Genomic DNA, 14,810 nt, shown 5'->3' on the forward strand with positions numbered 1-14,810 from the left:
TTATCATTCCAGATTTTTCTTGAACTTTTGTCTGTTTCAGCTTTATTTTGTTCATGTTGATGCCTCACATCACCACTTGGTAACTTTGAACAGACCGTTTAATTTCACTACGATCCCTCCCTCCCTTCTGGTCTTTTCTTCAGTCAGGGTCTCATGTAGCCTATGCTTCCTTTCAGCTCTGTAGCTGAGAAAATAACCTTGAACTCTTCTTGGTCTGCTGCTTCTGATGTGTGGAGATTACAGTTGTTTGCCACCATTTCTGCCTTAAGTCTTAGTGCTGATAACAAAGGATTAAATTAATAATTCAGTAAACTTAAATACTGTAGTAATGATTATAAACTCTCCCAGTTGGTGTTTTTGAATGACCAAAATACAGGTAACACTTGCAAATGCTTATTTGGGAATTTGCTCACTTAGTAAAAGGCTTTGAAACCTCCCAATCACTCACTGTCTGCAGTGGACACGAACTCTAGAGTAATGATGAGTGCAGTCCCATGATGTGCGTATTTCCAGATGAAGCCAAGCATCTTCTGCTGTTTCAGTACTCATTTTGCAGATAAGTGTGAGTGTAGTCTGTTTAGTGCCATATTCTTTGGAATTCTGTTTTTGTGTGTGATTTGCTTTTTAGATAGTTTTCCATACACACAGTGCTTAAAAAAAAAGATTTGTGATGAAAATGTAGAAAAGTTTCATTTGTTGTTTGCTGGCTATGTATTCAGTGTTGATGAATCAACATATATTAACTGAGGGACCATCAGACAGAAAGGCTCAAGAAAGTTCTGTACTGAATGCTTGATGGACAGGGACATTGTCATGACAGGCTCCCAGGAACTTAACCTCCTTTCTTTCTGAGGCATTGACCCAGTGTACAATAATGCTGTTTATGGTAATCACAGAATAAAACTATACTGAACACTGAAAAGTACTGTTCATTTTTAGTATCAGTTTAAAGGTAGGTAAATACCCAGGCACTTAAAACATGTTTGTTATCTTAACCTAATGTTCAGATACATGTAGCTTAAAGCAAGGAGTCCCCTTTCTCCTTCCAGTCATGCTGAGTTAATTTGCTGGTAGCAAGATTAGAGAACAGTGCTTTGGACACCAATGAAAACTACCTTATAGTTTACTTTTTGTTTTTTGTAGCTTGGTGTTTCACTTAGCAGTTTGGGAGCCATACCGGCAGCAGCACTGGACCCAAATATTACAACACTTGGAGAGATCCCACAGCCACCGCTTATGGGGAATGTGGATCCTTCCAAAATTGATGAAATTAGGAGAACAGTTTATGTTGGAAATTTGAACTCACAGGTAACTAAGAAGAAACTGGGTGGTGGTAGCTGCTTATTCTTAAAAGTTCTATTGATAAAGTATTATTTACTTGTTTTTAAATTTTATGGTTATTAACATATATAGTGGATTTCACTATGATGTTTTCACACGTATTTTAATCATATTCATTTCCCCCCTTGCTCCTTGTGGCTCCTTCCCACTTCGTTGGTCCCCCTTCTCCTCCCAGCTAGCCCTCTTTTACTTTCGTGTCTTTCTTGGGACCCAGTAAGTTTAATGGGGATTGGATATTAGAAGCATAGGTAAGGGTTATTGACAGGAGCATGGGGACCTTGCCAGCTGCCTCATCACTAAAGGAAATATACCCCTCCCCCTGCAAGAATTAACTGCTCTACTTAACCTGATTTAAAAAGGGAAACAAAGTATATATATATATATTGTATTAAAATGTCACTCTGCTTCCTCAGACAACCACAGCTGATCAACTACTTGAATTTTTTAAACAAGTTGGAGAAGTGAAGTTTGTTCGGATGGCAGGTGATGAGACTCAGCCAACTCGGTTTGCTTTTGTGGAATTTGCAGACCAAAATTCTGTACCAAGGGCCCTTGCTTTTAATGGAGTTATGTTTGGAGACAGGCCACTGAAGTAAGAAATCTTCAACAAAGACATTCTAATGACTTAGAAAAAGCTGTAAAGTGTTTGCTTTAATTAAGGCTTTTAAAAAAACTAGTAATTGGCAATTTGTGGAAAGGAAGACTGTTAAGTATAAGTGAAATGCATGACACTGTAACCTTAAGACCTGTTTCTCTTTTCTTGTTTAATATGTAGTTGGCTGTTAATTGTTTGCATATGATACATAGTGGCTTCAGGCATGTTTCTGTATGGTTCTATAAGTCAGGTTTGTTTTGTGATGGTTGCAAATTAAAAGCAGCTTGTAATTGAACTGCAGAATTGTTTATAATAAGAATTTGGGTAAGTTCCAAATCCTAGGAAGAAAATAGTGTTAAGTATTTAGAAGTGTTTTAAATCAGACATTGTGAGTTTATCTGCTCATGGCCATACTTGTTTGCAAAAAATTCATATGACCTTTCAAATATTCAAGTCCAGAAATTGTAATTTATGCAGATTATTAAGTTGAATGTGGTTTTGAGTTTTGTACGTGGATCTTTTAATTAACAGTTTTGGGTTTTACTCTTAATGATCAGTCACTGTTGTTATTGGGTGCTCAGTCTTCTTTGTGGAATGTGTAAGATAGACATCGCAGGTGTGTCTGTGTGTGTCACAGAAGCCACTTTGCCTAATCAGGGAGGTTTACCAGATGCTCTTCACTTCTGACTCAGACAGAGACAGTGTTGAATAAGTGGCCATGTAGTAGCTTCCCCTTCATCCTGCTGGGGTAGGTAGTGTATTAGCACAATGTAGTTAAGAGTACAAGTGGTCCATTTGAATCCTGATGATCAGCATTGTCTGTTTTTCTAAGGTATGTACAAAAGCACTTGCAAACTTGTAAAGGTCTATTTAGTTTTTCTTGCTTTTGTTTCTTTGTTTAGCAAAAATGGTGGTAGGTGGAGATGAGAGATTAATCATTGTTTTCTAAGATTACTCTTGGCTATTCTGTATTTAGCTATTTTTATTTCCTTATGTGCTGTTGAGATATTCTCAGATTTATAAACATGTTTTGCATACTAACATTTAATTGTTTCATGCTTTATAAACTATGGTGTGTGTTTGTGATATACTAATATTTTTAATTTAGAATAAATCACTCCAACAATGCAATAGTAAAACCTCCTGAGATGACACCTCAGGCTGCAGCTAAGGAGTTAGAAGAAGTAATGAAGCGAGTACGGGAGGCTCAGTCATTTATCTCAGCAGCCATTGAACCAGGTAAGGCCACAGTGTTGTTGTATAGGACATAGTCTCAAGACCACAGACTCTTAGAAGTGCAAGGAGTTGTAGGCTTACACTGCTCAGTTCCTTCACTGTACAGATCAGAAGACTGAGACTCAGGACATAGTAAGTGGCTTACTCAGGACACGTCAGCACAGACCAGCTCTGCCCTAACTGAACTGGTGCACTTCAGCACAGTCAGTGCGTGTTCGCGATGAAAACAGGTCAGAGCTTGGTTTGCTGAAAGCACAGTGTGTGTGTGTTTCTGTGAGGCTAAAAAGGAAAGAATAAATATTTAAAATGTTAAATGTACGCAGGTTGCCTTTCCCTCAAAGTTTTAATTTTATGACAAGAGAAAGGGCATCTAATTTAGAAAAAACAGTCAGCTTTGCCAGATTAAAGGGAAACTTACTGAAATTTTTGTGTTGCTAAATACTTTAAACTCCACTCTAAAATGTCTATGTGATTTATCTCTCATTAATACTTGGAATTTAGTTCAATTCTAACAAAAATGCAGGAAGGTCGTAGCCTCACTGTCATAGGAATTGCAGACATGTTTAATCTTACGTTATGGCAGCAACAAACTACTACGAACAGCTGTTTATAATCATCTGGTTTATATGTACTGCTGCAGGGTGGCTGCACTCAACGAGTTTATGCAATGACTTTCTTGGATGTTTCTGAAGGATAATTGCACAGGAGGAGGATGTACAGAGAGTAGGCCCCTTGCACTATATGTGGTATATTCCACTTGTGCCTAATTATTAACTGGGATCTTTAATTGTTCTGAGCTTACGCTGCAAAGTGGTTTTTTCCTCCCAGAGTCTGGAAAGAGCAATGAGAGGAAAGGCGGTCGATCTCGTTCCCACACTCGCTCAAAGTCCAGGTCTAGCTCAAAATCCCATTCTAGAAGGAAGAGATCACAGTCAAAGCACAGGTGAGCCTCTACTATCAATGTTCTCAGTTGTGTATTTCAAATAGTGAAGATGTCAAAGTATGAGAACTCAGAAATCTCATTAGTGTTTGCTTACCTGGTAGCTGTGCTTATGGTTAAAAACGATTGCTCTGATGAAAACATTGCAGTTCTGGCTATACCAGTACTTCCCAGCCTGTTTCTCTCCTTCTGTGTGCTTGAAAGCAGTTTTTTTCTTCAAATTGATAATTTTTAATATTTTCAATAATCCTTAGTTTTAAAGATGTTTTCTATTTGCATGTGTTTTGTACTTGATTTTTTTTCCCCAACTAGCCTTTTCCACATGTGTGGCAGAGAGTGTTTGATTCTTTTCTGAGGAAAGCTGATGCTGACCACAGTGTTCAGGTTGCAGTTCTCTCAGCCTGCCGTCTGGCCCAGGCACAGTGCTGTCTTCAAGTCCTATTTTTGATCATAATTTCAGTATTTTTTTTCTTTTCTATGTAATTCCTTTGTGTTTGGTGCAAAGGATACCTCAGAGTGTAAATTGCAGCATGTCCTGATTTGGTTGGAAGGTCCTTGAGAATTATGGCTAAAGTGTAGTGAGTCCGGGTTGTATGCTGAGTTACTGTCTTGACAGAATGGCACAGATGCGTGCATACATGTGTAAAGTATGGGAACTAAAGGGGGAGGTCTCAAGGGAAGCCTCACAAGGACCATCACTCTAGTTTTTCTGTGATGATCAAGGAGATTCTAAGATGAGATAGGGAAATAGAGAAGTTTTTCTTTGACTTTTGTAAACTATACTTCTAGCCCCCTTTAATGTATGGTCCATAGATAGTTAACAACATCTTCTTTAGGGACTTTGGTGTCTCTAAGCTCTTAGTTTGGCAAGCTCAAAATCAGGTCCCTCGAGTGTAAGCCAGCAGCACAGTGTACACAGTACATACAAATCAGCCAAACCTACATGGCAAGACATTGTTTTAAAATCACCCAGAATATAAGTGCAGTAGGAACCAAGGTTACAGCAGAAAGTAGAACAGATACAGCAATGTGAAGACCAGGGTGGGTGGGTGGATGGATGGATGGATGGATGATGGATTGCTACATGTTGACAGGACAGTGAAGATCAGAGAAGTATGAAAGTGCCCAAGAGTAATAAAAAAAACTCGGTCTCCTGAATCTCGGTTTGAGTGGCTGTAAAGGACAACCAAGCTTTTAGGCTGAGAAAAACTAAAATTTGTCCATTAACAATGATTTCTTTGATAATATGTGAAACTTTACATGCTTTTAAAAATTAGGACAATAACTGAGTTATCTACTTTATCTACTGCCCACTTTTAAAGTCTTTGAGTTTACGTAGTTTTCTTCCTCTAAGAGTTTAAAATGAAATTTGTCAGTTCTTATTATTAGCGAATGTATTTTCATAGATGTATCAGAGGCTAAAATTAGAAATTAGTGGCTCTTGGCATGCATGTGCACACACAAATATACAGGTCAATATCCTTTACACATGCATATTGAAATACAGGTAGGCTAATGACAAGAGAAAATGAGTTATCTCTAAAATAGAGGCATGGAAGTCTTTCATTAAAGATATAAGACTTGAGGGTTTTGACCTGTAAGAGTCGTCCTACACTTTATTCCACTCCCCAGCTGACCTAGTAGGGCAGTGTAGATTATAATGTCACGTTTCTAGAATTTTGCTTCTCAGGCAGAAGACTATTCCCATGAAAGTTTTAAAACTGGAGTTCCAGTCAATTCTCAGGGAGCAGAAGAGATGGGATAATGGGTGCCAAAGTACTAATAGTAAACAGAGCAAGTTCTCACCGGCTACAACATACAGGTTGCTTATAGTGTGTAGCAATTTATCATATATTTTAGAACTAGAAGAAAGAAATTCAAAATCTGCAGTTAATAAATATCACATGCTTAAGTGTTGGGTCACGTGACTTTGCTCACTACACTTGTGTGCACATATGCAGTTTTCAGCGTACCCTATAAGTAGGTAGGCTCCTATGTGTGTTCATTAAAAAGGGAGTGGTGACATTGGCGGTCACCATCCCTCTCCCTTCCTTTGCCTCTCCTTTGATGGTAAGAGGGAGAAAGGAGGGACGGTCCTTGGCTAGGATTTGAGGAGTATATTTTTGCTTTGCCCAGATTTTGCTGTTTGTTTCCTTCACAGAGTCAGTGTTGGGAAAGAAGGGCAGCTCTGTGATTATTGTATCTTAGGTCACATAGACATGACAGGTCAGATTAGGGACTTGACGAAATAGTTTTTGAATGTAAACAAGTGACGTACAGTTGAGCTTTGATACAGTGTTATGCTAGGTTGCTGTTTGCCATTTAATTTGAAAATAATTTCTAGACAGTTTAAAATGAGCTATACATAAACAAGTTTTGGATAAGTGAAAATGTACTTGCTAGTAAGATTTTATTAGCAGTTGGAGGTAGCCTAGGGCTACTTCTGGCCTTTAAGCCTACCTCAGTCTTTTTTAAAAAATCCTTTTTTGTAGGGTTTGTTCTAATTTATTTTATTAGAACCTGACTATCAGTAGGGCTGCTGAGATAGCTCAGCTGGTAAAGATTATTTCCACCAAGCCTGGAACCTGAATTCAACCCACATGTTAGAAGGCAAGAACCCACCCTACACGTTGTTGTCGGACCTTCACATGTACTCTGATACTCACATTGCGCACACATACATGCACTAAATAAGTAATGTAATTAAAACCACAACCATGATGATGAGTTTTGTGTATATAAAGCATCTTGTGGAAAGCTTACATATCCCTGGCCTCTTTGGAAGATGAAAGTTTACCTGCTAATTTAAACATTTAGTCTGCCAGGGGCTACAAGGTATTTTGCAAACATCATCTGATTGAGTCCTCATGATAATCTTGGAAACTATAGATGGGATTCAGACTGCGGGGGAGCGTGGACTTCTGGTAGAAAGCAGGGACTTAGCAGAGCTCACAGTCAGTCACTGTGGCGGAAGTGCCTTTTGGACCCACACTGTCAGACTAAACGTGTCAGCACTTCCGGATTTAAGCTTTGTGCATCTGTTGTGGTACACTTTAAGGAAATCCGTCCTTTTATTGTATTGGGAATCAAGTCCAGAACATTATATCTTCTACAAACTTCCATTGAGCTACAGGCAACCCTATTTTATATTTTAGTAAATAGTGTTTAGGATATTTTATTATGAAAAAATAACACTAAAAATATACCCAGTTATTTCAGTGTGGCCTCCTCAGAATTGAAATAACAAGGTATGTTTTTTCTGGGGAATAGTAGAGTAATAAAGGTTTCTCTTCGTAGTAATAAAGGTTTCTTTATAATTAGAGTTACAAGATAAGACATCACATCTGATGTTTGAATCTGATTTCTCATGCTTCATTTATTAAGCTATCACTACCATTAGTACTGTCCTTCCATAGACTATTAAAATGTTTCTTATGAATGTGCTCTTTGACAACTTTGTTACTTCCTAATATTTGTTATGACAAACCACGCATGACCATGTCATAACACACAGAAACTGTTGAAGCTTACACCTGCTACCCTCAGGATGAATCACAGCTAGCTTAAAAGGAAATCAGGAGTTAGAGACAATCTGTGATGTGAAAACTTAGACCAAGGGAATAGTCTGCAGATTTGGGCCCTGTGATGCTCTGGTGAAAAGGAAAGCTGTCTCTGACAATACTCTGACAGAGAAAATAACAATTAAATTATTTTTGTTTTGTGTTCTACACAACATAATATAGCTGGTAAACTTTCTAGTAATTTAATTTGGTATTATAATGAAAACATTATAGAAGGGTCATTTAAGATATTAATAAATAGGATAGGTTTTCTAAATGAACTCATTTGAGTATAAGAATTCTTAGCTTTTTTGGAGTTGAAATTCTAGAATAAGTTTTGATATCTTTATAATTTATTTTTCTTTAGGAGTAGATCCCATAACAGGTCACGTTCAAGACAGAAAGATAGGCGTAGATCCAAGAGCCCACATAAGAAACGCTCTAAGTCTAGGGAGAGGCGGAAGTCAAGGAGCCGGTCGCGGTCACGGTGAGAGTTTAAATTTTATCACTGTTTCCACTCATGTGAAATTGTGGTGCGGGTTTATTAGAAATAAGACTTTCTTGTTGCTTTAATGTCTAAGATTAATATTGATTGTCTCTGATGCAAATATGGCCAGTGTGGTTCACCTCAGCCTGCTGATTGTCCACTTAGCACCTTAGGTACACACCTCAGGTAGACAGACATTTCTAATGTCTGTAGTCAATGCAGATGGTTGTTATTGGTAATTGTGCAGAAAGAGAGGTCTCTGCTTTTTGAGAGAGAATGATTTTAGCCAGAAATGTATTTGTTTGTTTTTTTAAGGGACAAGAGAAAAGATACCCGAGAAAAGGTGAAGGAAAGAGTGAAGGAGAGAGAGAGGGAGAAGGAGAGAGAGAGGGAAAAGGAGCGTGAAAAAGACAAGGAACGGGGTAAAAACAAAGATAAAGACCGCGAGAAAGAAAAGGACCATGAAAAGGAGCGAGACAAAGAGAAGGAGAAGGAACAAGAAAAAGACAAGGAGCGGGAAAAAGACAGATCCAAAGAGACAGATGAAAAACGGAAGAAGGAGAAGAAGTCCAGAACACCACCCCGAAGTTACAATGCATCACGACGATCTCGTAGTACCAGCAGGTTTGGTGATACATAACTTCTGTGTGTGCGTGCAGGTGCACATGCCTGTGGGTGCTGGTGTGTGGAGGTCATAGGGTAACATTGGATGTGCTTCATTGGCCAAGACACAGTAGGCTAGGCTGATGGGCCAGTTAGCCCTGGGGATCTGTTTGTCTACCTCGCCGGTACTGGCATTAAAGATGCATGCTACCAAGTCTGTTTCTGTTAATCATGTGTTGTGCTTTTCCACATGGGTTCTGGAGGCAGAACTCGGGGCCTCATGCTTTCATGACAAACTGACTGAGCTATCACTGCACCTTGCTTAAACTTTAGCCAAGAGTGACTGATGGGTACATTTTTAACTGAGGGAGAAAGAATACTCTCTGCAAGCATAGTAGTTAGTTGTAACATTTACCCTTAATTACCAAGTGAACTTTTCTCCTTCTGGACGAAATATTTGGAAACACTTAGCTGTCTTTTATAATGCAATATTTAAGTCTGGTTAATTTTTACTTACTATTTTTCTTAGAGAAAGTTATATGATGGGAAAAATGTTTTTAAAATGCCTGTGTAAAAATTCTTGTGTGATAGTTGACCTTTGAGACTGTGTTGTCTCTCTGGAGTGGTGTGGTAAATCTTAGCATATTATGTGATTTCCAAAGTCATAGTGTGATTCCTGTCTGTCAACTAAGTTAATTTTAACTTCCATTATGCTTTGCGTATGATGTTTAAGTATTATTCTCCTTTGTTTTAAACATTAGCTCTTTTCCCCTGTAGGACTATTTTTTCCACTTAATAATAGATATACTGCCACCAGGTGGCAGCATGTTGCTACAGTAGCAACTACAAAAGGAGAATCTTCCTCAAAGTTGTTTAAACCCTTTATCCCTTATTCCAGATGATTCTATGATGATAAGTTAAGCCTAGTCTTGTTAAAACATTTAAAAATAAATGTTTCAGTAAATTTTATAGTTGGTTTTTCATTGCATACAAGTTGATAAATGAATTCCTAGTTTGTAAAATGTTATTTTACAGCTTATTTTTCACGCTAGCCTATTAAAATACAATAAAAGTTAATTGTAGTATTCATTGGGTGCTGGTATAACAGGCCAAATCTAGTTCTTAGTTGACTTGAATCTATCGCCTTATTAACTCCTTCCAGCAAGGTTGTGAGACTGTTAGACTGTGGTAGTTAAAACTGGCTCAGAACCATGAAGTTGAAAACAGTAACACCAGTCATTGAAGTAAGCTTAAACAGCCTTTTCATGTGACTGCACCCTGGTTGCAAATGATATTTTTGGTCATGTTGTGGGTGTCTTCATGTTATTGTGCCGTCCAGATATTCTGCTTCACAGCATCAAATTATTTGAATCATTTTTAAATTAGTAACATAAGCTTATTTTTTCTAGTGGCTCTGCTCATTTTTGCTTTCTCTCTGTTTCTGTCTCTGTCTCTGTCTCTCGCTGGCTTGCTTGCTCTCTTGCTCTCTCTTGCTCATGTTCTTGCTCTTTTTGAGACAGGGTCTCTGTGGCTCTCGATAGACATAGCTGGCTTCAAACTCAGAAAGATCATGATGATCCTAGATGCTTGCATTAAAGGTGTGCACCACAATGCCTGGCTCCTTTTATGTTTAAGGGAATTCAAACGTTCAAATTTAGTCCAGAACATATTCTTAAACTCTGAGACCTAGAGACCAAATGAGCTGGGAAGAGTTAGTGAATGACTGACTATGTATGCATACATTGATTGAGAGTTCTGTCAGTTCAGCAACAGCTACAGTCTGCGACGCTTTAGTAGGTCCCCTCCTTTTCTAATGCTCTGATGTGCTCATTGAGTGGGAAACCTTCTAACTGCTCAAAAAAATCTACTTCATGCTTTTATTTTCAACATTGTCTTTTAATCTGTATTTTCAAAGAAAGATTTGATACTTAAGAAATGTTGAATGCTTAAAAATTATTATTATGAAAGGGGAGGAAAGCCAGTGCTTTTCTACCATGTGTGAGTAGGGTTTGATTTCTCCAATATTCTGTTTCTGCTCCCCACCCAAAAAAAAAAAAAAAAAAAAAGAATCTTTATTAATTGAGCACCTGCTGTGTGCCAGGCTCTGTTCTCGACACGTTGCTGGTGTTACCCTCTAGTCCCAACACAACCCCGGAAGTCTGGAGTATTGGCTTTGGGTTTCCTTTGTTTTATGAAAGAAAATTAAAGGCAATACTAAGGAGAACTTGAATTTCGGAAGATTAATATTTTGGTTGTGTGGTTAGTTGTTCTGAGAGCTGCTCCTCTTGTGTGTGGGATGTGTGTGCATTTATGTTTGCATGCATTACGATTAGAGGTCAGTCTCTGTCTTCCTCTGTCATTCTCCACCTGAGGTTTTTGAGACAAGGTGTCACTGAACCTGAAACTCATTGACTGCCTAGACTGGCGAGCAAGTCTCCCAGATCCTCCTGTTTCTGCCTCCTGGTGTAGGACTGCAGGTATGTGCCACTCTGCCTGGCCTTTTCCATAGATGTTTGGCCAGCAAATACTGAGCAATTGCCCCCAGCCCTTATCAGAACTTCTTTTATAAGATTATTGGCTCTACTAATCATTATGTCTTCATACCTCATCCCTTGAGTTGTGGGATGTGGTGAAGTTCATTGATTCTAAGTCACTCTTAAATATGATATAGTTTACAATATGTGTTATCTGTTAATGTTAATTTTTTCCTTTTTGCTAATTATTTTCTTATCTGAATTTCAGATTTTAACTACTTGTGTAAGTTTGCCCACTAATTTTAAATGACTGAAACAGTGGTAATGATAGCAATCTAAGGGGAAAGCAGTTTCTCAATAAGTTACTCAACTGCATTTTATTATTCTGACACATCTAAGCCTTTGTGAGTTAACTTATCCTACAGTCTTGTTAGACTTTGTTACTTTGTTAGAAAAATCTTTGCAGAAGCACAATGATGGGAAAGATTTTAGTTACTAAGAGAGAAGATATTTGAGTCTGAACCATCCTTGATATTTTCTCCATTTGAAAAATTGTTCTAGTGAAACCCATCACTTTGTATACTAACTTGAAGAATTAAAAAGAATTTAAAGTATGTCAAATGAAAAGGAGGTTGTCCTCTATTTTCTCCTGAAATTTTAGATGATGGTTTTGTCAACAATAAATGTATGGTTCATAATTTGATCTACACTAAAATCAGGTAATAAAAACATGCTTTTAAAAAGAATTTAATGAGCCCTTAAGGGAGTAAGGGAATGGCTCAGGAGCACACACTGTCATGTGGGAGGGCCTGGATCTGACCTCCAGCGTCCCTTTAACCCCACCCTGTAGAACTAGAACTAAGCCAGGCTGGTAGTACAAGCCTACAGTCTCAACAACCTGAAAAACATTACAAAATAAAACCATCAAACATTAGAGTTTGAACTGTCCTTCATTTCAGTTGCTGACTTTAGAAAGTGCTGTGTTTTGTCTTTTAGAGAAAGGCGGAGGAGGAGGAGCAGGAGTTCTTCCAGATCACCAAGAACATCAAAGACCGGAAAAAGAAAGTCGTCTAGGTCTCCATCTCCCAGGGGGTAGGTGGATGCATCCAGTAAAATGTAAAGAGGGAGCAGGAAATAAGAATTTCTTCTTTAACCTATTTTTTAAGTTTGGGTTTTTGAATGGCAAATATATTTGTATTCTTCAGAATATAGATTAGTTTTGAAAACCATCAGCTTGCACCTGTATGCTCATCCAGGTCATCAAATAGGAACTGACCATTACAAATTCCCTTCTCGTCCCCAGGTTTGTATAGTCAAAAGTGGAAGTGCATGCTTGTTCCTTAGATTAAAAAGTAGCATGGAGGGCTGAGACATGGCTCAACAGTTAAGAGCACTGACTGCTCTTCCAGAGGTCCTGAGTTCAATTCCCAGCAACCACATGGTGGCTCACAACCATTTGTAATGGAATCCGATGCCGTCTTCTGGTGTGTGTGAAGATAGCTACAGTGTACTTACATAGTGCATGTAATAAATAAATGAATAAAAATCCTTTAAAAAATTAAAAAGATAGTAGCATGGAACAGATAGGGGTCATACCTTTTGCCATTCTTCACTATAAGAAATGTGTTTGCACTGGTGAGAGGAAGAAGTATCTATTCCTTTTGATGCTGCTGGCTAGAACTTTGGTTCTGTGACAGTGCTCTGTTTTCCTTCTACCTTCTTCCCATGCACTGTGTATTTCAGCTTTTGTCTGTTTCTATTTACAAAATTAGGCCAATTGGTATTTCCCAATTTTATTTTCACAAGAAGGATAACATACTCTTGTGTATTTGCATGGTCAGTGACTATCCAGGTCTCATTGATGTTCACACACCAGCAGACCAGATGACCCTTGAACTTGTGGTAATGAACTATTATTATGTCTTTTCATCTATTTTTGCTTTTTAAATTTAATTTAGTATTATTATTATTATTAGTGTGTGTGTGTGTGTGTGTGTGTGTGTGTTTAGGGGCATGTATGCGCAGCAGCATATGTGTGGAGGTTAAAGGTCGTCTTTTTGAAATTAGTTCTCTCCTACTTTTATGTGGGTTCCAGAAATGGAACTTGTGGTTCAGATCACACAGTACATGCTGTTACTCTGAGCCGTTTAATCAACCCTTTTATGTATTTTGAGGTAAATTTTGTATATGCTTAGAGGTAGGATTCCAACTTCATTTCTTGGCATCTGGATTTTACGTTTTCTCAACATCACTGTTGAAAACTGCTGTTTTGTCACTGAATATTGATTTTGGAACCCATCTTGAAAATCATTTGACCTGGTATGCAAGAGTTTATTCTAGGCTAGTCCACAGGCCTACCTGTTTGTCCTTAGGCAAGTACCATGTTTTCAGTTATTGTAGTATTGTAGTCATTTTGAAATCAAAAATCGTGAGTCACTTAACCATGTTTTTTCTTTTAAAAATATTTATATATTTATTTATTTTGTGTGTGTGTGCCTGAGTGTATAAATGTTCACAACGTGTGTATACAGGGGCTCATGGAGGTGAGAAGAAGATGTTAGATTCCCTGGAACTTGAAGTTTTTTGAGCTGCTGTGTGAGCGCTGGAAAGCAAGCCAGAATCTTCTAAAAGTGCATTGAGTGCTCTTAACAGCTCTGCCACCTCTCCAGCCTCAACTTGTTCTTTTAAAAATCATTTTGGTTATATGGAGAGCCTTCAAGGTGTCATACATGTTTTAGGACAGATTTTTTGTGTAGCTGCTGCTGATGTTGTTAATGGTGTTTGTAGGGATTGCGTTGAGTCTGTGTGTTTTGGCTGGTGTTCTCTACGGCATTCAGTCTGGCCTGCTAGTGTGCCTCTGTACATTCTTTCATTGCTGGGCTGTGCTAGGTAGTATATGAATTGGTGGTTTGTTTTTGTTATCTTTAGTTAAATTGATTGTATTTTCTTAAAAATATTATTGTTGTTTTATTTGTAATTATATGTTTGTGTGTGGGTTTCTATATGTGAACACAATGTGTGTAGAGGCCACAGAAGACAGGGGATTATTACAGGCAGCTGTGACCTGCCTGATCCTGATGTGGATGCTGGGAACTGAACCTCACTCTTCTCCATACTGAACCTCCTCTCTGGCCCTTGTAGTATTTTATTATTTATGATGCTTCTTTGTATCATTCTTTTGATTTTTAACCATATATAAAGACATATAGCATACACGATGATACTGTGTTTTGAAGCACTTGAGGGTTTTTTTTTTGTTTGTTTCTTGTTTATTTTGCTTTGCCTTGTAAAGTTTTCTTGCAAACAAATTTACAATTTTTTTTTGTTTTATATAGAGTTGTAGGTGTGTTTAGAAATTTAACCTAGAATCCACCATATTTACTTCTAGTATGTAGTCATTTCATTTAAAAAGAAGTTGGGTCTCTAAGCCTATTTGGTCTGTTTCTGTTATTTAGAAGGACATGTGTGTCTTGTTTTATCACCTTGCCAAATGATTAGAGGTTGTCCCCAAACCTCTTATAAAATACCATTTTCCCCAGTGACCTGAAATAGTATTTTTGTTGCAATGGATGTT

General features: G+C 37.9%; 1 protein-coding gene across 6 annotated transcripts in view; it reads left to right on the forward strand.

The window, feature by feature from the left end:
* Srek1 (splicing regulatory glutamic acid and lysine rich protein 1) overlaps positions 1-14,810 on the forward strand; it is a 32,646-nt gene that overhangs the window by 13,600 nt on the left and 4,236 nt on the right. For 5 of the 6 annotated variants that reach the window (XM_034523335.2, XM_034523336.2, XM_034523338.2 and 2 more), the window contains 7 exons: positions 1,144-1,308; positions 1,755-1,933; positions 3,045-3,175; positions 4,001-4,115; positions 8,040-8,159; positions 8,475-8,783; positions 12,233-12,328. In XM_034523335.2, coding sequence (XP_034379226.1) covers positions 1,144-1,308; positions 1,755-1,933; positions 3,045-3,175; positions 4,001-4,115; positions 8,040-8,159; positions 8,475-8,783; positions 12,233-12,328 — 1,115 coding nt within the window. The remainder of the gene's footprint in view (positions 1-1,143; positions 1,309-1,754; positions 1,934-3,044; positions 3,176-4,000; positions 4,116-8,039; positions 8,160-8,474; positions 8,784-12,232; positions 12,329-14,810) is intronic. The other variant, XM_076916250.1, reaches the window with a different exon arrangement.

This window comes from Arvicanthis niloticus, chromosome 19, assembly GCF_011762505.2.
Source record: "Arvicanthis niloticus isolate mArvNil1 chromosome 19, mArvNil1.pat.X, whole genome shotgun sequence".
NCBI classification, from domain to species: Eukaryota; Metazoa; Chordata; class Mammalia; order Rodentia; family Muridae; genus Arvicanthis; species Arvicanthis niloticus.